This window comes from Sus scrofa, chromosome 6 (assembly GCF_000003025.6).
Source record: "Sus scrofa isolate TJ Tabasco breed Duroc chromosome 6, Sscrofa11.1, whole genome shotgun sequence".
Lineage (NCBI taxonomy): Eukaryota > Metazoa > Chordata > Mammalia > Artiodactyla > Suidae > Sus > Sus scrofa.
This window is the reverse complement of record NC_010448.4, coordinates 92173804-92197713: the sequence shown is the minus strand read 5'-3', so window position 1 is coordinate 92197713 and position 23910 is coordinate 92173804. Positions and strand designations below refer to the sequence as shown.

Here is a 23910-nt window from a genome sequence, read left to right as displayed (position 1 = left end):
AGGTTTGATCCCAGCCTCGATCAGTGGGTTAAGGATCCGGTGTTGCCGTGAGCTGCGGTGTAGGTCACAGACACAGCTCGGATCTGGCGTTGTTGCTCTGGCTGTGGTGTAGGCCAGCAGCTGTATATCTGATTAGACCCCTTGCCTGGGAACCTCCACATGCTGTGGGTGCGGCCCTAAAAAAAAAGAAAAAAAAAAAAGTCCCTCTCAAGATGACAAAGGGGATACAATTTAATTACTGAAATTTTCACCTAATTTCATGCAGAGAAGAGTATTTCTTTTTCCTTTTTCTGAAATTAAAAAACATGTTTAAGAGTGGAAGTTCCTGAATCAAAACATTTGACCAGAGTAAGGCTTACCTGTATTCCAGCATGGCTACAGAGGTAAAAATCAAACTCATATGGGTGTGTAATGTCTGTATCAACTGTTGTTCCAGCTGGGATATTTCCACTTCTTCCAACCTAGATTTGTTTGGTCAAAGTTTAAACAAATAAGACAAAGGTAAGGAATGTGTCTGAAAGCACTTTTCAAAAGGTTTAAATACATAGGCTGATCCCATGTTTCACTACTTTCAGCTTGAAATATTACTTCAGCAGGCATTAACAGCAGACCTTATTCTAGTCCTAGTTCCTATTCTTAAAAGTTGCTGAAAGTGAAAGCTAATAAGAATTATTAGTCTCCACTGATGCTTAGCTAGTAGTTCATATAGAAGTGCTCCAATTTATTGTATCTGTGCATGGCAGGTACTCCTGAATGTGTAATTTTATGAAAATTAACATTTTCCTTGGAGAACCCTATATTTTTAGAGGGAAAGAATGCTGACAACAGCATCAACTAGAGCCATCATTTGTTAACCATTTAGATGTCAGGTACTTAACACACATTATTTCTATTCCTGATAATCCTGCATGTTAGGCATTATTTCCATTTGTTGCGAGAGGTGGGTGTAACTACAGCTCCGGAATAGAAAATAACTTGCCCAACAGCATATAATACAGGGCAGAACAGAGAGTCAAACATGAAAAGGACTGAAAAGACCCCATTCCTTCTACTTCATATTAGCAGTTTCAGTATCTTATAAGGAAAAAGACACCACAATTTTCTCTGAGTGGATACGTGATGTGAATAAAACAGTTCAAAATTCCTAATGAGAAAAGCTCATAATAAAACAGTTTAAAATGCATATGTATACTCCCCTCTTATCCCTAACATTTAAAATCATTAATTATAAGTTGAGGTTTACATGGCTAACAAATCAGAAACTATTTTACTGACTCAGACATTATTTCTGCTGTGTGAGGGACTCCTATGAGGTGGTGGTTTGAGTTACAGTTGTGTAACTATAACCAGCTAACCTTCACCAAAGCACAAAACAAAGAAAACAGTTCATATTTTTACCAAATTATGCTTATTCTTAACACATAAATCTCCTAATTTATACATATATTAAAAGTTATACTCTATTTAGAGAGGCAGCAGAATGCCTGGGTTCTTATGACAGCTCTGCCAGTTTCTAGTCATGAAATCTGGGGCCCAGTATTTTCCTCTCTGTGCCTCTTTCCTCATTTATAATTACCTCTCATCTATTATGATTAGTTGTATTTAGAGCAAAGGTGAAAAAAAGCAAGCAAATGAAAGAAAGGCACAATTAAACATCAGTTGTTAGTAATCATTAAATCTAACTTAAGTTTTCCTAATACAACTTTTGAAGAAACCTTTGGTTTTTTAGGTACAGAAATGTACCTAGTAATTTGGGGTCAAAGGCCTTTAACAACATGGAAGCCAAAATAAAACTATCATTGCTGCTATTAGAGATGTGGTATAGGACAGTGGTTAAGAGCACTTTGGAGCCAGATTGCTTTTTATTTTATTTTATTTTTTGGCCACCCCTGCAGCATGTGGAAGTTATAGGTCCAGGAACTGAACCCGAGGCACAGTAGTGACAATGCTGGATCCTTAACCCGCTGCACCACCAGGAAACTCCAGATTGCTTATTTTGAGCTCTACAAATTTCTAGCTTTGTAACCTTGGGAGGTCATTTAACCTTCATGGCACAGTTTCCTCCTGTGGAAAATGGGGATAATAAGGACCTCATGGTGTTGTTTGTGAGAATTAAATGAGTTAAATTTATAAAAAATATCTAGAGCAGTGTCTGCTACTGGGACCTCTTTTTCTCTATTACTACCACAATTACCACCACTCTACAACTAACTTTTTTTTTTTTTTTTTAGGGCCGCACCTGCGGCATATGGAGCTTCCCAGGCTAGGAGTCAAATTGGAAATATAGCCCCTGGCCTATTCCACAGCCACAGTACCAGATCTGAGCCGAGTCTGCAACTTACACCACAGCGGATAGCAACAATGGATCCTTAACCCACTGATCAAGGCCAGGGATCGAACCTGCATTCTGGTGGATACTAGTCAGATTCGTTTCTGATGAGCCACGAAAGTAACTCTGCAACTAACTAACTTTGACTGAGGGCTTAGAATGTGCCAGGCACCATTCTAAGTACATCACATACTTTAGTTTTTTAAATCCTCTCAAAAACTCAAATAAGGTAATATTAATATTATCCAAACCCTGTTCAGAAAGAAACAGGCACAGAGATGTGAAGTTACTAGCTCAAATTTACACAATGAGTATAGTCAAAGACCAAATACATGCCAAAGACAAGACATACTCCTCTCTTTCTCAGTTTTTTCTCTTAAACTGCATTCCCAAGGGGACAGTGACCCTTGCAATCCTCAGATTTCTCTGCTCTAAGGTTTGCAGGATGGGGACAGAGCATTGCAAATGAAAGTTAGTTTGCATGAATTTTCACTAATAACTTCAGAAAGTTCCTTGCTTGTAAAGATAATTTTCACAAGGTATTTTAAAAAGAGAACATACCTTTTCTCTTCTGAACATTTAAAGAAAACATGAATAAAAAGAACAAATTTAAAACTATGAGTTTCTTCACAACAAAAATATATAATGGGATTCTGAGTATTTGGAGTGTCACTAGAAGTTCTAGAGTATTAAAAATTAACCTATACTGATGCTTCTATACTCATAACTTGCTTTATTGTAACCCACTACTATATATATTAGAAACTCTACTGTTGGCAGAGAGCCTTTGTTAAGTGCTCTATGAACTATGCTAGACTAAACTTTGCTCATAAAAGTATTTCAACAGGTGTAAGCTTACCCTTTCAGTCCTATCAGCACAAAATAATCGAGTGTGATGTCTCTTCTGAACTACAATGTAAGTTATTCCAGGTTGATAGTCTTTCTCCAAACTGATGCAGGCTTCCCGAATTGCTAGTAGTTCATAATACAATACCTAGAGAAGATGAAATGGAAAGATTTGATAGAATCAGCTGTTCTCTTATACATACTTCAAAGTAAGATACTGATTCTCAGGATTTCCTAATCTCATCACTTTATAGCTAATTATCCTTCTCTATTCCATCTTAGCTATTATCAGAACGTGGTTTTAGTGATCAGAGCTTACACAAACACAGTAAACATTTTAAAAGGGAAAAATCTAAGGAAGTGACAAAAATTGACTTTAGGAACTCTCAGTTTAATTAAGGCCTCTAGCTTTAGAAGTAGATACCATATTATAAACACAGTATCTGATTTAACAATAGGATGATGAGAATCCCAGGTAACCAACCTGCCTAAATTGCCCCTCTGAAACACCATCCCGATAAAAGATGATACGAGTAGGTTTGAACCGAGTTGACTTATAAAATTGAATGAGAAGTTCTCGGACCATGGAGGCAAGGTCCTGGATGATCTCCTGACGGGGTCTCTGAACTCTTACTGTAGCACAGTATCTGCTTGGGTGGGCATCCATACTACCTACAACCTAGGTTGGAAAAGGTAAGGAAAAAATAGCAATTAGGATGATCAAAACTATACGAATATGAATTTTACCACAAAAAAACCTGAAAAAAAAGTACATGGATTTCATTTAAATTTGTATTTAATATAACCTTAACTACATATAACTGTTCATTCTGAAAGTAATAAAAATAGATAATTCCAGTGAAGAACAATAAAAGACCCAATTTAGGATCAAAAACTATTTTCCTATAAGTAGTTTGTACTTCATATTTAACATTTTGATTCTAATGTATAGACATTGCTGGTAGACTTAAATATTAGTAAGGATAGAAAGACCAAAAAAATGTACACAGAGAGAAGAAAAGGGAGATATATGAAAAAGAGGGCCCATTCAAATCCTTCATTTATCTTTTTATTTATTTATTTTTTGCCTACTGTTTTTTAGGGCTGCACCTGTGGCACATGGAGGCTCCCAGGCTACGAGTCAAATCGGAGCTGTAGCTGACTGCCTACGCCGGAGCCACAGCAATGTGGGATCCGTGCCACATCTGCGACCTACAGCACAGCTCACAGCAATGCCAGATCCTTAATCCACTGAGTGAAGCCAGGGATTGAACCTGCAACCTCATGGTTCCTAGTCAGATTCGTTTCCACTGTGCCATGATGGGAACTCCTTCATTTATCTTTACAGCCCTTACAGTTTAGGAAACCTCCCCAGAGAGACTTCGGCATCATCTTAGAATTGTTTCATAAATTTGAAAAGAATTTTTCCTCTTTTACTGCAATGTTCTAGACAAGAAGCCTGGAATCTATACTTAAGTCTTCTTTTTTGTGGCCACATCCACAGCATATGGAAGCTCCTGGGACAGGGATGGAATCTGAGCTGCAGCTATGACAACACCGGATCCTTAACCTGCTGCACCACAAGGGAACTCCTATATTTAGTCTTATAGATTTGTATTTATGCTCTGTATCTGGTCCCCAAAGAAGTTAATCTTGGTTTTGAGAGCAACTATCTTAATTTTCTCTTTCTGTGTCTTCTTTTTTTTGGCGGGGGGTCTTTTTAGGGTGACACCCATGGCATATGGAGGTTCCCAGGTTAGGGGTCAAATCAGAGCTGAAGCTGCCGGCCTACGCCACAGGCACAGCAATGCCAGATCTAAGCCACATCTGTGACCTACAACACAGCTCATGGCAACACTGGATCCTTAAATCACTGAACGTGGCCAGGGATCAAACCTGTGTCTTCATGGATACTAGTTGGATTAGTTTCTGCTGAGCCATGACGGGAACTCCCTCTCTGTGTCTTAATATTGTTATGTGTTTGGAGCAGAGGGAACTCTGAGGCGTGAACTTGTTAAGTTCACTTTGACTGCAGTCACTCACAGACATACTGAAGCATGATCTCTGGAATCAGAATATTTAAAAATGTCCACACATCACTGTAATCGGAGCCTGGGCCAAGAACCAGCTGGTTGTTCTACCTCCAGCTTCTCTTTCTTCCAGGGCAGTATCTATACCAAAGTTATGTTAAAAAAAGGGGAACTCTGGGAATTACCGTTGTGGTTCAGCAGGAAATGAACTTGACTAGCCCATGAGGATTTGGGTTCGATCCCTGGCCTCACTCAGTGGGTTAAGGATCCGGTATTGCTGTGAGCTGTGGTGTAGGTCACAGACACAGCTCAGATACTGTGTTGCTGTGGCTGTGGTATAGATTGGCAGCTGCAGCTCTGATTCAACCCCTACCCTGGGAACTTCCACATGCCAGAGGTGACGGCTGCCCTAAAAAAAAATAAAGAAAGAAAACAAAAAGGGGAACTCTGCACTCCCATGTTCACTGCAGCATTATTTATAACAGCTAAGACATGGAATCAACCTAAGTGTCCACTGATAGATGAATGAATAAAGAAAATGTGGCATATACATATAAGAGAATATTATTTGGCTATAAAAAAGAATGAAATCTTGCTATTTGTGAGAACATGGATGGCCCTGAGGGCATAAGCTAGGTGAAACAGGGCAGACAGAGAAAGACAAATACCACAGGATGTCACTTACATGTGGACTCTAAAACCAAAAAACCGAAAAACTCAACTGAGTTAATAGATAAAGAGAACAGATCAGTGGTTGACAAAGGGGTGGGGTATAGGTGAAATGGGTCAAAAGGTACAAACTTCCAGGAGTTTCCTTTGTGGCTCACTGGGTTAAGGACCTGGCATTGTACCTATGAGGATGCAGGTTTGATCCCTGACCCCACTCAGTAGGTTAAGGATCTAGCATTGCCATAAGCTTCGGTGTAGGTCACAGATGCAGCTCAGATCTGGTGTTGCCGTGGCTTCAGTGTAGGCTGGCAGCTATGTCTCCGATTCAACCTCTAGCCTGGGAACTTCCATATGTCTCAGGTTCAGCTCTTAAAAAAATTTTTTTTTACATTTCTCTTTGGTCTTAGGTTAGATTAGAAAATAATCACAAGTTCTTATGAGAAAGTAAGCTAGAACCCGTCTACTTCTTTATGAACGCAGAACAGCATCTACTTCTTAATCTTCTCTATGTTAAAAAAAAGAAAAAGGGGAGTTCCCGTCGTGGCGCAGTGGTTAACAAGTCCGACTAGGAACCATGAGGTTTCGGGTTCGGTCCCTGCCCTTGCTCAGTGGGTTAAGGATCCGGCGTTGCCGTGAGCTGTGGTGTAGGTTGCCGATGTGGCTCGGATCCTGCGTTGCTGTGGCTCTGGTGTAGGCCGGTGGCTACAGCTCCGATTCAACCCCTAGCCTGGGAACCTCCATATGCCGCGGGAGCGGCCCAAGAAATAGCAACAACAACAAGACAAAAAAGACAAAAAAGACAAAAAAAAAAAAAAAAGAAAAAGGAAACCTGACCGTTTCTCTCTCACTACTAAAAAATAAATCCATACTGCTTCTGATGGCAAAAAAACCCTCACAAAATCTTGCCACACAGCCTGCTATACTACATTTCAATTCACTACATTTGGAATTCCCCAAACACACTATACATTTACAATTTTAATTTACAGCACTATCATGGCAGTATCTATTATACCATGTGGCATTTATTTTATTTTATTTATTTTTTTGGTCTTTTTTGCCATTTATTGGGCCGCTCTCGTGGCATATGGATTTTCCAGGCCAGGGGTCTAATCGGAGCTGGAGCCACCGGCCTACGCCAGAGCCACGCAACATGGGATCCGAGCCGAGTCTGCAACCTATACCACAGCTCACGGCAACGCCAGATCTTTAACCCACTGAGCAAGGCCAGGGATAGAACCCGCAACCTCATGGTTCCTAGTCAGATTCGTTAACCACTGTGCCACGACGGGAACTCCTATTTTATTTTATTTTATTTTTTTTTAGGGCTGCACGCATGGCATGTGGAAGTCCCCAGGCTTAGGGGTTGAATCCGAGCTGTAGCTGGTGGGCTCTGCCACAGCCACAGCAACTCCAGTTCTGAGCTGCATCTGCTATCTACACCACAGCTGACAGCAATGGGGGATCCTTAATTCACTGACTGGGGCCAGGGACTGAACTCATATATTCATGGATACTAGTCAGGTTCATTACCACTGAGCCACAACTAATTCCCTATGTGGCCTTTTTTTTTTTTTCCCCCCGTCTTTTTAGTACTGCACCCAGGCTAGGGGTTGAATTGGAGCTCTAGCTGCTGGCCTAGGCCACAGTCACAGCAACTTGGGATCTGAACCACATCTGTGACCTGCACCACAGCTCACGGCAACGCTGGATCCTTGACCCACTGAACAAGGCCAGGGATGGAACCCGCATCCTTATAGATACTAGTCAGGTTTGTTAACCACTGAACCACAATGGGAACTCCCCTATGTGGCATTTATTACTTACATTGATTTTCACACTGGTCTTTAAGTTCTTAAGAAGAGAAGATATATGCAAAAAGAATCACATTCTATTTACAAGACCCCTGATAATTATAAAAGAAAATTAACATTTGGTAGAAATGGATTTAGGAAAAAAGAACAACAACCCAGAAGTCTAAAAGAATTTAAATGTGCTTAAGCATTCTTGGAAAACGACCCTAAAATAGCAAATCCAAAGTAAGTCTTTGGGAATTTTTTTTATCATTTTATTTTCTGTAAGAACATAATAATGAACATCAGAGATGGTGCAATACTACCTCTAGGACACTTGACATGTACAGTTTATGCATAACATTAAGAATACAAAGAAATGTAATTTTTAATAGATAAAAGTCAACTTTCTTTTTTTTTGACCACACTCACTGTAAAAGTTCCTGTGCCAAGGATGAAACCCAAAGCCACAGCTGTGACAATGCCTAATCCCTAACTGCTAAGCCACCAGGGAACTCCCTAAGAGCCAATTTTCTTCATTAATGAAAACAGCTTTCATTAATGAAAACAGTACTCACTGTGGCATACTAGGATCAGAGGCGTCTCTGCAGTACTGATGCAAGTTTGATCCCCTGCTTGGCACAGTGGGTTAAAGGACCTGGTGTTGCTCTGTAGGTTGCAACTGTGGCTTGGATCTGTTTCCTGGCCCAGGAACTTCACATGCCACAGGGTGGCCAAAGAAAAAGAAGAAAAAAAGAAAAGAAAAAGAAAATAGCTTTGGTATCATATGTGAAAATTTTAATTTTTATAAAAAATTTTTGGCTGCCTTGCAGCATATGGAACTCCCAGGCCACAGATCAGACCTAAGCCACAGTCATGACCGAAGCTGCAGCTGGGACAATGCAGGATCCTTAACCCACCATGCTGGGCTAGGGATCAAACCTGTGTTCCAGTGTTTCTAAGATGCTGCCGATCCCATTGCACCACAGTGGGAGCTCCTTAAAATTTTAATATTACTACTAATTTCAAGGAGAGATTAAGATTTATCAGATTTCTTAAATAAAAATTTAAGTAAAGATTACAATGGATGATAGAAAAATATGTAAATAGTCTTACAGTTTAATTCCTGAAATTTATCAAGTGTGCCTAAAATACGTTGACATTTTTAAAATGTTGGCATTTATTAAAATCAAGCAATTTTCAAGTTGTGTAAAATATCCCATCTGGCTTTATGAAATTTATAAAAAAAACACTTTTGAATGGACACAGAAGATTTTACAAGTATAAAAGTGGGCATAAGATATAACAGGCAGATGTTAAAAGTAAGAGAGGCAGTGTTAAAACAAAGAATTCAAGGGCAAAGTATTAAACTGGACAAAGGTGGAAGATATTTTATACTGAAACAAATGCAACCCACCAAGCTTATGCATAATGCAGTTTTCTGTAACAAAGACATTACTGAAATATAGAAACAAATTCTTTGAATTATAAAAAGTAACTGAAAATACATAATCATGGGGAGATCAAGCAGATAAATCAAAATCAGATACAGAATAACTGAGTAATATAATTAATAAAGTTGATTTAATAGATATCTATGGAACTTGTAGCCTCCAAACCAGAGAATAATCATTCTTTTCAAAAACCCAAAGAATATTTGAAAGTTGGCTCTAGATATATCTTACTCTATATGTAGTACTATAAAACTTCATAAATATATTTTAAAAACTTTATGTATACTTATGAAAGTTGGCTTCAAAGAAAATGTCTTTAAAATTCAGAAAGCTGAGGAGTTCCCATCGTGGCTCAGTGGAGACGAATGAATCTGACTAGCATCCATGAGGATGCAAGTATGATCCCTGGCCTCATTCAGTGGGTTAAGGATCCGGTGTTGCAGTGAGCTGTGGTGTAGGTCGCAGACATGCCTGGGATCTGGTGTTACTATGGCTGTGGCGTAGACCAGCAGCTACAGCTTCGATTCAACCCCTAGCCTGGGAACGCTCCATATGCCGTGGGTGCGGCCTTAAAAAAAAAAAAAAAAAAAAAAATTCAGAAAGCTGCAACCAAAATGTTGATCTTTGTCTTAGATAAGATTAGCCTGTCTAACGATACTCACAGCAGCAATAGAAGGCTTCTTCCCATCACCGGCTGGTGGATGAGTGACATCTGCTCCCAAAAAAATCACTGGTTGCTGGAACACAGAAGGTCTTAAACATATTTTTAAAAAGAGTTAGATAATTCATTTTTTTCATTATCTATTTTACTGTTTCATACTACTACAACACAACTGCCAGTTGCTGGCACGGCCTAGAGGAGGTCCTTTATTGAAAGCTTCATAGACCTGAACTACTGACAGCTTTATTCTCTTAATTCATGAATCCCTAGTAAGTGAAATAAAAGCTATCATAATGGGTATCCAATGTCTTATTCAGAGCCTTAGGCAGTGGTGCTGGTGGTTGCAAAGGGTCAACTGCTGCTAGCATTCTTCATAATAGGCATAAAATGATAAACTTCCTCATATTAACCTACCAATTTGTATCAATTTCTCTTTAATCTACTTACATTTTAAGCCAATGTAATCTCTCAAGGATATAAAGAATCATTAAATTATACTGGAAGGGATTATGGGAGTCTACTACTCCCCCGCCTGCATTGACCTAAAGTACAAAATTTGAGTAACATGTATTTAAGAGTCATGAAGTAGCTAGTACTTCATTTAATTTTAAAACTGTATTATTTAAGGTTCAAATGACTGTTTCTCTTAGTTCTTGGAGCTGTTGATAAAATTCTAGATTGATCTCATTTATGAATATCATTTTACAGTTAATAGGGCTGGGAAATAGAGGCAGTATGGAAAAACAGGAAAAAAAAGAGCCTTTCTGTCAAATACACATAGGTCCATCCTTATTCTAATGCTTATTCATGGTGCATACTGATCAAGATATTTAACTTTTTAGAGCCCTCGTTGCTTCAGCTGTTGAAAGGAAATCAGTTGGTTCAATTCTCCAAACAGCCTCTTCCCCAGCACACTACTCCTAGGTCATCATGTCTCATACTTCCTGAGAGCTTTTGGACATGATGACAATCTAACAGTAATATCTGTTGTCTCACTGGCTGCAGAAGGAGTTGATACGGCTTACTTAACTGATTTACTTGATTGACATGCCTCCTCCACTAACCTCACCCTAAGCCCTTACTTTCTTCCCTCACTTTCTAGGTAGGTAGCCTCATGATATGGGGTTGACTATCAATGAGGAAATTCTTGTGTTTCCCTCTGGCGCAGTGGAAACTAATCCGATTAGGAACCATGAGGTTGCAGGTTCGATCCCTGGCCTTGCTCATTGGGTTAAGGATCCGGCATTACCGTGAGCTGTGGTGTAGGTCATAGACGTGGTTCAGATCCTGCATTGCTGTGGATGTGGTGTAGGCTGGCAGCTCTAACTCCGATTAGACCTCTAACCTGGGAACCTCCATATGCTGCAGGTGTGGCCCTAAAGAAAAAAAAAAAAGATAAAAAAAAAAGAGAAAATTCTTCAAGTTGGGCTCTCCAGTGAGAAATAAACAAAGCTCTCAATACTTTCCACACAGAGAAGAGGTACTTTGCATACTAAATGAAAATGGAGGTGAGAGGGATTTTTCATAAAGGAATCTCTTTTTTTTTTTTTTTTTTTGTCTTTTTGCCATTTCTTGGGCCGCTCCCACAGCATATGGAGGTTCCCAGGCTAGGGGTCTAACTGGAGCTGTAGCCACGTCTGCGACCTACACCACAGCTCACAGCAACACCAGATCCTTAGCCCAGTGAGCAAGGGCAGGGATCGAACCCACAACCTCATGGTTCCTAGTCGGATTCGTTAACCACTGCGCCACGATGGCAACTCCCATAAAGGAATCTCTTAAATTTTGCCTATCAAACTTTTTGCCAAAATGACTACTTATCTCCCATGGCAGGAATCATCAAAGTTGTGTCTTACACAGATCTTAGATATGGCAATACATAGAAAAATTCAGATATGAAAAATAATGAATATTTTATTAGGTGATTAGCTTATCTTACCTTTGATGAGGTACAAGAATATTATTGATCCCTCCAAGTTTAACATTTATCTTTAGGCACAGATTTGAGAGAGTTTGAGGGGATGTTTTTATTACATTCTTGACTTGAACACATTGTGTGGCCATACCCAAAAGTGTATCTCCAACACGTTTCACCTCCGCTGTGAAATAAATACAAATACCTCTAGTTAGGAAAAAGGTCAAATTTTACTAAAAATTAAGCTGCTATGGAGTTCCCGTCGTGGCGCAGTGGTTAACGAATCCGACTAGGAACCATGAGGTTGCGGGTTCGATCCCTGCGCTTGCTCAGTGGGTTAACGATCTGGCGTTGCCGCGAGCTGTGGTGTAGGTTGCAGACGCGGCTCGGATCCCGCGTTGCTGTGGCTCTGGTGTAGGCCGGTGGCTACAGCTCCGATTGGACCCCTAGCCTGGGAACCTCCATATGCCGCGGGAGCGGCCCAAAGAAATAGCAAAAAAGACAAAAAAAAAAAAAAAAAAAAATAAGCTGCTATGTATGTTTTCCCCTGTGAAATACATCAATATTTTACAGGATATCAAAAATTAAACCAATATTAAAACAACGTTATTAAAATTTAAAGTATACTGCCTTGAAGATTAGCTTAAGTACTTAGTGATTTTTTCCAGTTGTTTTCTTCATATAAAAAAACATTTTTGGAGTTCCCGTCGTGGCGCAGTGGTTAACGAATCCGACTAGGAACCATGAGGTTGCCGGTTCGGTCCCTGCCCTTGCTCAGTGGGTTAACGATCTGGCGTTGCCGTGAGCTGTGGTGTAGCTTGCAGACGCGGCTCGGATCCCGCGTTGCTGTGGCTCTGGCTGGCGTAGGCCGGCGGCTACAGCTCCGATTAGACCCCTAGCCTGGGAACCTCCATATGCCGCAGGAGCGGCCCAAGAAATAGCAACAATAACAACAACAACAACAACAACAACAACAAAAAGACCAAAAAAAAAAAAAAAAACAAAAAAAACAAAAACATTTTTGTTGGAGTTCCTATTGTGGCGCAATGGTTAACGAATCTGACTAGGAACCATGAGATTGTGGGTTTGGTCCCTGGCCTTGCTCAGTGGGTTAAGGATCCGGCATTGCCATGAGCTGTGGTGTAGGTTGCAGACGCGGCTCAGATTCCACGTTGCTGTGGCTGTGGTGTAGGCCAGCGGCTACAGCTCCGATTAGACCCCTAGCCTGGGAACCCCCATATGCCGCGGGAGCCGCCCTAGAAATGGCAAAAAGACAAAAAAAAAAAAAAAAAAGTCATCACAAAAATAATATAATAAATGAAAATTTTCATATATAATCTCATTACTATTTAATTATACTCTTTTCCAGTAATTTCTCACTTGTATTATTTTAATAACACTATAATCATAGTATACTTACAGCTTTCAATCCTATTCTCCAAACTTTAATTTATAAATACAGAAGTAGTACAATATAAAAGCCTTTATCCTGTTCCTTTCCTTACCCTGTTTTCTGTCCCTTCCTTCCACTGCAATTTTTTTAAATGACTTTTATATTTTCCGTTATAGTTGGTTTACAGTGTTCTGCCAATTTTCTACTGTACAGCAAAGTGACCCAGTCACATACACATATACACATTCTTTTTCTCACATTATCCTCCATCATGCTCCAAGATAAGTGACCAGATATAGTTCCCCAGGATCTCATTGCTTCCTCTTGCAATTTTAACTACCATGAAGACTTCAATGTATATAACGTCTTACATATATAACAAATTGAAAACACTTTAAAATAAAAATTGAGTGAGTTTCTGCTATGGTACAGTAGGTTAAGGATATGGCACTGCTGCAGCTGTGGTGTAGGCAGATTTGATCCCTGGCCTGGGAACTTCCATATACAATTGGCGGGGAGAGAAAAAAAATCAAAATTGAGACTATACTACATACTATTGTGCAACTTGTCATATTCACTTGATAATATATTATGTTCCAAATCTTTACATACATATATATATATACATATATATCCCTTATTATTTATAACAGCAGTAGTTACTCTGTTTTTAAACACCATAAGGTATCTAATCATTCATACACTGACATATTTTTGGCCTATTCCAGGTTGTTTTTTTGTCTTTTTAGGGCTGCACCTGGAGCATATGGAGGTTCCCAGTCTAGGGGTTGACTCAAAGCTGCAACTGCTGGCCTATGCCACAGCCATAGCAACGTGGGATCCGAGCTGTGTTTGCAACCTACACCACAGCTCATAGCAATGCTGGATCCTTAACCCACTGAGTGAGGCCAGGGATGGAACCCGTGTCCTCATGGATACTAGTCAGATTCATTTTCGCTGAGCCACGATGGGAACTCCTGTTGCACGTTTTCATTATTTCAAACAATGCTTTGAATAACACTTGTATATTTACTTTGTATAACTACAGCTTCAGGAATCAGAGGTATAGATACTTAACATTTTTATAGATACTGACAAACTGCGCCCCCCCCTCACTGAAAAGATTTATTCATTCATTCAACAAATATTTAATGTCCATCTAATCATGCTAGTACTGTGTGAAGCTCAGTACAATGATGAGTTAAGATAGCTATCGTTCTTGGAGTTACCTTGTGGAACAGTGGGTTAAGGAGCCAGCACTATCACTGCAGTGGCCCAGGTTGCTGCGTGGCATGGGTTCAGTCTCTGGCCAGGGAACTTCCACATGCCATATGTACAGCCAAAAAAAGGGGTGGGGAGAAACACTGTTTTTGGCCTCAGAGAGCTTATTGTCTAGTCAGAGAAAGAGGTATTAATTAAATAACCTCAAATTTAACCTTACAACTATGAACAACACAGAGGGGTACACGGTGTCATAACACAATAATAGTGAGAGAATTTGACCTTGTCAGGGAAGTCAGGCAAAGCTTCCCCAAGGAAGGGATGTCTGAAACTAAAATTCAAAAGAAGAATGTGCATTTATTTGGTGAAGGGTGGAAAGTGGGTTAATGAGAGACAGTACAGGTAGAAGGATAAGGATGAAAACAGAGTTCCTGTGGGGAAAAAAACAAAGCGAGATGAATTCTGAAGAGGTAGGAAGTCATGGATTAGAACATGTAAACCCTAGGAAGATAATCCTACTTATCAATTTTTATCACTTGTATAATGAAAAACTACTGAAGTGGGAGCGATAGGGAAGGGGATAAAATCAGACTTGTCTTTCAGAAATACAACTCTGAACGTTGGCTATAGCACCAACAGGTAAAACACTTCCATCCTCATAACAAAAAAAGCTGAACGAACTGAAAATAAATGACTTGTCTTGGTCTTCGATCCATCAGAGAACTAAGGTAACAGCAAACTGCCGCCCCCCAAAACAAAATTATAGCCAAGATCAGCTTATCAGAAGCAAAAGCTGATGAAGCCAGTAACTGCAGAAACAATTACAGGGTAACTTCTATAACTCAACAAGAAAAAAGCCAAACAATCCAAATAAAAACAACCAAAGGACTTAAATAGATAGTCTCTGAAGAAGATGTACAAGTGGCTAATAAACACCTGAAAAGATGTTCCATAGCACCAGTCATTAGGGAAATGCAAATCAAAACCACAAGATACTGCTTAACACCCACTAAGCTTAGCTAAAATAAAATAAATAAGTAACAAGTACTGGCAAGAATGTAGAGAAATAAGAACCTTGTACATTGCTGATAGTAATGCAAAATGGTGTGGATTCGGTGGAAAGCAGTTAAGCCTCAAAAAAACTACAATTATTATACGATTCAGTACTTTCACTTCTGGGACTATACCCCCAAAAAGTGAAAGGAAGGACTGGAGCTATATATTCATGTTCAAAGCAGCAATATTCACAAAAGCCCAGAGGTAGAGGTAATCCAAGTGCCCAGATAAGATGAATAGATAAATAAAATGTATATATACATACAACGGGATATCTTTTTTTTTTGGCTGCCCCACAGCATATGGAGCTCCCAGGCCAGGGATCAGATCTGAGCTGCAGTTGTGACCTAAGGGGCATCTGCGGCAACGCTGGATCCTTAACCCACTATGCTGGGCTGGGGACTGAACTCGCATCCCAGCGCTCTGAAGATACCTGCTGGTCCTGTTGCACCATAGCAGGAGCTTACAATGGAATATTATTCAGACTTAAAAGGAAGAAAAATCTGACATAGACAAACTGTGAGGACATTATGCTAAATGAAATAAACCAGTCATCAAAGGACAAATACTATGTGGTTCATTTTTATGAGGTAACTAGAATAGTCAAATTCATAGAGACAGAAGGAAGAATACAGATTTCTAGGGGCTGGGGAAAGGAGAGGAGGGAGTTACTGCAGAGTTTCAGTTTGAGATAATGAAAAAGCTCTGGAGATGGATAGTGGTGATGACTGTACAAAAGTGTGAATGTATTTAATGCCACTGAACTGTACACTTGTTAAAATGGCAAATTTTATGTTTTATATATATTTTGCCACAAAAGGGGGAATAAAATTCTGATACATGCCACAACATAGGCAAACCTTGAGGATATTACTCTAAGTGAAATAAACCAGAAACAAAAGGATTTGCATTGTATGATTTCATTTATATGAGTTACTAGAATAAGTAAATTCATAGAGACGGAAGGTAGAATAGAGGCTACTAGGGGTTGGTGGATGGAGATGGGAAGTTATTGTTTAATGGGTACACTTCTGTTTGAGTTGATGAAAAAGTTCTAGAAATGGACAGTGGTGATGTTTGAACAATGCTCTAAATGTACTTAATACCACTGAATTGTGTACTTAAAAATGGTTAAAATCGTAAAATTTAAGTTATGTATATTTTACCACACATAGACACAAAATCTTGTTAACAAATAGTCAACTGAGGAACACACCCATGAAAACGGTGCATCAGATTTTTTTTTTTTTTTTTTTTTTTTTGCTTTTTAGGGCTGCACTTGTGGCATATGGAAGTTTCCAGGCTAGTGGTCAAATCGGAGCTACAGCTGCTGGCCTACACCACAGCCGCAGCAATGCCAAATTCTTAACCCACTAAGCAAGGCCAGGGATCGAACCCTCAACCTCACGGTTCCTAATCAGATTTGTTTCTGCTGTGCCACGATGGGAACTCCTTTTTTTTTTTTTTTTTTTTTTTTTAAATGCTGCCTTGAAGCATATGGAAGTTCCTGGGCTAGGGGTCAAATCAGAGCTGCAATTGCAGCTTATGCCACAGCCACAGCAACTCAGGATCTGAGACCCATCTGTGACCTATGCTGCAGCTTGTGGCAATGCCAGATCCTTAATCCACTGAGCAAGACCAGGAATTGAACCCACATCCTCACAGACACTATGTTGGGTTCTTTGCCTGCTGAGCCACAATGGGAACTCCAAAAGAGTACATCAGAAGGAATGAAAACTACAATCAAAATCTGACACCAGGGAGTTCCCGTTGTGGCTCAATGAGTTAAGAACCTGCTATAAAATTGGGTTGTGATGATCGTTGTACAACTATAAGTGTAATAAAATTCATTGAGTAATTTAAAAAAAAAAAAGAAAGAAAGAAGGAAAAATAAAAAAGAACCTGACTAGTATCCATGAGGATGCAGGTTCAATCCTTGGCCTTGCTCAGTAGGTTAAAGCATCTGGCATTGCCCTGAGCTGTGCTGTAGGTCGTAGATGCAGCTTGGATCTGGTGTTGCTATGGCTGTGGTGTAGGCTGGCAGCTGTAGCTCTGATTCAACCCCTAACCTTGGAACTTTCATATGCTGCAGGTGTGGCCCTAAAAACCAAAAAAAAAAAAAAAAGAAAGAAAGAAAGAAAAAAAAAAAGACACCAATTGATTGATTTAAGGAAGGTGTCACTGATACCAACACACCAACATAAGACAAATATAGGAGATCCCAGGGCTCTGGCAAAAGAGGGCTGAAATACAGGTAGCTACACTTAAGAAACAAAAATTAAATTTAAAAAGCGGCAAATAATGAAAGTTTTCTATGAGGAAAATAAATGGGATGATGGCTATAAAGGGGTTGTTTCTGAAAATAAGAATTTCAGAATGATTTAACACTTGAAACTATGTGAGTGGATAATTTGATTTATAAGCAAAGATAAACAAGTAAGTTTTTAAAAGTGATGGGGAAATACCTTCTCACACAAATAAAAAAAAAAAAACCTAAGACAGTAGACTTGCCTTGCAAGAAATGATAAAAGACATTTTTCAGAGAGAAGGAAAATTTATATAGTCCAAATTTACATTTAAAAAAGGAAGGTAAGAGAAGAAATAAATAAATAAAAGTAAAATAAAAGCTTTCACTTTCTTATTCTTTTTTCTTTCTTTCTTTCTTTTTTTTTAGGGCTGAAGGTGCAGCATACGGAAATTCCTAGGCTACGGGTTTAATCGGAGCTACAGCTGCTGGCCTCCGTCCCAGCCATAGCAACTCCAGATCTGAGCTGCAACTGCAACCTACACCACAGCTCACAGCAATGCCAGATCCTTAACCCAATGATCGAGGCCAGGGATCATACCCACATCCTTATGGGTACTAGTCTGGTTCGTTACTACTGAGCCACAATAGGAACTCCTACTTTCTTATTCTTAATTGAACAGATAACTGCTCAAAACAATAATAGCAACAATGTATTGAGAGGTTATACCTTATGAATAGGTGAAATGAATGACAGCAAAAATGTAAAGGACAGGAGGGAGGAATTGGGAATACTTTGCTATAAGGTTATACTTTGTGAAGTGATATAGAATTATTGAAAGTGAACTTAGATTTGTTGTAAATGTATACTGCAAAATCTAGGGAAGCCAACAAAATTTTTTAAAAAGTATAACTGATATAAGAGAAGAAAGAAAATGAAATATGTAAAATGCTCATTTAACACCATAAAAAAGGGAGTTCCCTTCATGGCTTAGTAGTTAACAAACCCAACTAGGATCCGTGAGGATGCAGGTTCCATTCTTGGCCTTGCTCATGGTGTTACCATGAGGTATGGTGTAGGTTGTAGACACAGCTCAGATCCCACATTGCTGTGGATGTGGCAAAGGCCAGCAGCTGTGGCTCTGATTTGACCCCTAGGCAGGGGGAATCTTCATGTGCCACAGATGTGGCCCTAAAAAGACAATAAATAAATAAATAAAACCAGAAAAAAAGGAGTTCCCGCTGTGGTGCAACAGGATCAGCAGTGTCTTGGGAGCACTGGGATGCAGGTTCAATGCCTGGCTCAGTGGGTTAAGGATCCAGTATCGCCACAATCTGCTGCAGAGGTCACAGCTATAGCTGTGGTGTAGGCTAGTGACTACAGCTCTGATTCAACCCCTAGCCTGGGAACTTCCATATGCCATATATGCGACCCTAAAAAGCAAAAAATAAAAATAAAAAATAAAAAAGTAAAGTGATACGGAAAGATATATCATGCTAACACCAAGGAAAAGAAAACTAGAGTTACTATATTATTTTTACAGGGAAGTAAATTTCAGAACTAGGAAAATCATCAGGAGTAAAGGTGAAAGGGCTAATTTTTTAAGAAGACAGGACAGTCTTTAACACATGCAACTAAGAAAAGAATGCCAAGATAAATAAGGCAAAAACTGATAGAACTGCAAGGAGAAATAGACAAATCTACTATTGTAGTGGAGTGCCTGACAGATCCAGCAGGCAGAAAATCAATAAGGATATGGTGGACTTGAACAGTACTATCAATCAACTGACTCTAAGAGTAATTTATAGAATACCCACTCAATAACAGCAGAACACACATTCTTCTCTAGCTCATATGGAACATTCATCAAGAAAGACCACATTCTGATCCATAACACACCTTAACAAATTTCAAAGAATAGAAATCATAGAAAGTATTGTCTCAGACCACAATGGAATTAAACTAGAAATCAGTAATGGAAAGATAGCCATGAAATCCCAAAATATGCATATATTAAACTACATAATTCTATGTAACATGAAAATGAAATATAACTTATCAAAATTAGTGGGATGCAGTGAAAGCAGTACTTACAGAAAAATTTATGATACTGAATGCATAGAAGATCAATCTAAAATCAATAATCTATGTTTCTATCTTAGGAAAATAGAGAAAGAAGAACAATACAGACCTAGGACAAGCAGAAGGAAAAAATATTAGTAATTAGAACAGAAATCAATGAACTTTAAAATAAGAAATCAACAGAGAAAATCAAGGAAACCATAAAAGCTGGTCCTTTGAAAATATCTTTGAAATTGATAAACCTCTAGTGTGAGTAATCAAGAAAAAAAGAGAAGACACAAATTATTAATATCAGAAATGAAAATAGGGTCATTGGTCCAAGGATATTTAAAGGATAATAAAAGAATATCTAGGCCCACAAATTTGTTGAATTACATGAAGCAGACCAATTCCTTGAATGATACTACCAAATCTCATGCAGAAGAAATACATTATCTGAACAGGCCTGTATTATGGAAATTGCATCAATAATTAATAACTTTCCAAAAAAAGAAAAGGCCCAGATAGTTTCACTGGTGAAATCTACCAAACATTCAAGGAAGAAATACTAATTTTCTACTATCTCTTCCAGAAAAGAGAAGCAGAGGAAATACATCCTAACTGATTCTGAGGCCAAAATTACCCTAATACCCAAACCAGAAAAAGACATTACAAGAAAGGAAAACTATAGATCAGTATCTCTCATGAACACAGATGTAAAAATCTTCAACAAAAGATTAGTAAATTAGATTACATAATGACAAGGTGGGATTTACCCTAGGCACATGAGGCTGGGTAAACATTAAAAAATCAATTAATCAGGAGTTCCCATCGTGGCTCAATGGAACTAATCTGACTAGTATTCATGAGGATGCATGTTCGATCCCTGGCCTCACTCAGAGGGTTAGGGATCTGGTGTTGCCTTAAGCTGTGCTGTAGGCCAGTGGCTACAGCTCCAATTCGACCCCTAGCCTGAGAACCTCCATATGCCACAGGTGAGGCCCTAAAAAGACAAATAACCCCCCCCACAAAACCCCCAAATCAATTAATCAATCATATTAAGAGGAAAAAAAAGAAAAATCATATGATCATATCAATAGATACAGAAAAGAATTTGGCGTGGGGGAAAAACTGTAATTGTAATGTATACATGTAAGGATAACCTGACCCCCTTGCTGTACAGTGGGAAAATAAAAAAAAAAAAAAAAAAAAAAAAAAAAAAAAACAGAAAAGAATTTGGCAAACTCCATCATTCATTCATAATACAAACTCTCAGCATGCTAGGATTAGAGGGAACTTCCTCAACTTGATAAGAAACAACTGTAGAAAGTCGATAGCTAACATCATGTTTTACTGTTGAGAAACTAGATATTTTACTCCTAAGGTTAGAAACACTGCAAGGATGTCTCCTCCCACTACTGCTATTCCACTTCATACTGGAAGTCTAAGCTAACGCAAGAAAGAGATATAAGGAGTTCCCGTCGTGGCACAGTGGTTAACAAATCCGACTAGGAACCATGAGGTTGCGGGTTCGGTCCCTGCCCTTGCTCAGTGGGTTAACTATCCGGCGTTGCCGTGAGCTGTGGTGTAGGTTGCAGACGCGGCTCGGATCCCGCATTGCTGTGGCTCTGGAGTAGGCCGGTGGTTACAGCTCCGATTCAACCCCTAGCGTGGGAACCTCCATATGCCGCAGGAGCGGCCCCAGAAATAGCAACAACAACAACAACAACAACAATAATGCCGCGGGAGCGGCCCAAGAAATAGCAACAACAACAACAACAACAACAATAACAACAACAACAAAAGACAAAAAAAAAAAATTAAATTAAAAACACAACACCGTTAACACTAGCATTAAAAGAAAAAACCAGTATACTTAGACATAAATCTAAATGAGGAAAACTATAAACCTCTGACAAAAGAAATCAAAAGAAGCTTTTTTTTTTTTTTTTGTCTTTTTGCTATTTCTTTGGGCCACTTCCGCGGCATATGGAGGTTCCCAGGCTACGAATTGGAGCTGTAGCCACCAGCCTATGCCAGAGCCACATCAACACGGGATCCGAGCTGCGTCTGCAACCTACACCATAGCTCACGGCAACGCCAGATCCTTAACCCACTGAGCAAGGGCAGGGATCAAACCCTCAAACTCATGGTTCCTAGTCAGATTCGTTAACCATTGCGCCACAATAGGAACTCCAAAAGAAGCTTTGAACAGAGAGATATTCTATGTTCAAGAACAGAAGACTTTAAACATTGTTAATTGTCAGAGTTCCTGTTGTGGTGCAGCAGAACAGGAATCTGACTAGTATCCCTGAGGATGTGGATTTGATCCCTGGCCCCGAACAGTGGGTTAAGAATCCAGTGTTGCTGTGAGCTGTGGTGTAGGTCACAGATGCGGCTTGGATCTTGCATTGCTGTGGCTGTGACATAGGCCTGCAGCTGCAGCTGCCATTCAACCCCTAACCTGGGAACTTCCATATGCCGCCAGTGCAGCCCTAAAAAAAGATATAGAGAGGCAAAAGAGCTATTAGCTAACAAAATAGGGAAGAAGAAGAACAAAATAGAGAACTGACACAATCTGACTTCAAGCCTTTAAAGCTACATTAATCAAGATTGTGTGGTGTTAGCAAATGAACTCATATATACACCAATGGAACAAAGTAGAGTCCACAAATAGCTTCACACAAATACAGTCAATCAATCTTTGAGAAAGTGGCAAAGGCGATTTAATGGAGAAAGATAATCTTTCCAATAAATTGTGCTAAAGCAACTGGAAACCACATGTAAAAAAAAAAATCTAGACACAGATCTTATACTTTTCACAAAAATTAAGTCAAAATGGATCATAAACCTATATACAAAAAGGAAAACTATAAAACTACTAGAAGATAACACAGAAGAAAATTTAGATTACCTCTGGTTTGGCAATGGGTTTTTAACTATAATACCGAAAACGATCTGAGAAAGAAAAAATTGATGACTTTATTAAAGTTGAAAACCTGTGCTCAATGAAAGAAACTGTTAAGGGAAGAGAAGCCACAGCCTGGGAGGAAATATTTGCAAACTATGTATCTGATAAAGAACTTGTATCCAAGCATACAAAGAACTCTTAAAACTGAACAATAAGGAAACATACACACCAAATAAAAAAATGAGCAAAAGATTAGAATAGACATTTCATTGAAGATATATAGATGGCAAAAAGTACACAAAAAGCTGCTCAATATTATGTGTTATTAAGGAACTGCAAACTAAAATAGTAATAAGAAACTACTACACAACTATTAGAATTGCTAAATTCAAAAAAACTGACAATACCAAATGCTGACAAGGATGCAGAGCAATATCATTGCTGAAGGGGATACAAAATTATACAGCCACCTTGGAAGATAATTTGGCAGGCTTACCATTGGATAAAGCAATTGCGCTACTGGTTATCTGCCAAATTGAGTTGGAAACATAACCACACAAAAACTTGCACATGAATGTTGGTAGCAGCATTATTCATAACTGCCAAAAACTGAAAGCAATCAAAATGTCCTTCAAGAGGTAAACGTACACAAACTGTAGTACATTCATACAATATAAAATTACCCAGCATTAAAAAGAAATGACTTAGGGGTTCCTGCTGTGGCGCAGGGGAAACGAATCTGACTAGGAACCATGAGGTTACATGTTCGAGCCCTGGCTTCGCTCAGTGAGTTTAGGATCCAGCGTTGCCGTGAGCTGTGGTGTAAGGTTGCAGATGTGGCTCAGCTCTGGCATTGCTGTGGCTGTGGCGTAGACTGGCCACTGTAGCTCTGATTAGACCCCTAGCCTGGGAACCTCCATATGCTGCAGGTTCGGCCCTAAAGAGCAAAAAGAAAGAAAGAAAGAAATGACTTATTGGAGTTCCCTTTGTGGCTCAGTGGTAATAAACCCAACTAGTATCCATGAAGACACGGGTTTGATCCCTGGCCTTGCACAGGGGGTCAAGGATCCAGTGTTGCTCTGAGCTGCAGTGTACGTCACAGATGTGGTCAGGATCCTGCATTGCTGTGGCTGTGGTATACGCCAGCAGCTGCAGCCCTGATTCAACCCCTAACCTGGGGACCTCCATATGCTGCAAGTGTGGCCCTAAAAAGGAAAAAAAAAAAGAAATGACTTTTCAAGTCTCAAAAAGACATGGTGGAATCCTAAATATTGCTAAGTGAAAAAAAGCCAATCAGAAAAGAGTATATATGGTACAATTCCAAC

At 39.3% G+C, this 23910-nt stretch overlaps 1 protein-coding gene across 5 annotated transcripts in view; it reads right to left on the bottom strand.

Moving 5' to 3' along the window:
* Positions 1–23910, bottom strand: part of AGO3 (eukaryotic translation initiation factor 2C, 3) — a 144049-nt gene that overhangs the window by 28098 nt on the left and 92041 nt on the right. For all 5 annotated transcript variants that reach the window (XM_021093288.1, XM_021093289.1, XM_021093291.1 and 2 more), the window contains 5 exon segments: positions 11722–11881; positions 9784–9874; positions 3660–3854; positions 3189–3323; positions 360–461 (listed from right to left, as the gene is read on the bottom strand). In XM_021093288.1, coding sequence (XP_020948947.1) covers positions 360–461; positions 3189–3323; positions 3660–3854; positions 9784–9874; positions 11722–11881 — 683 coding nt within the window.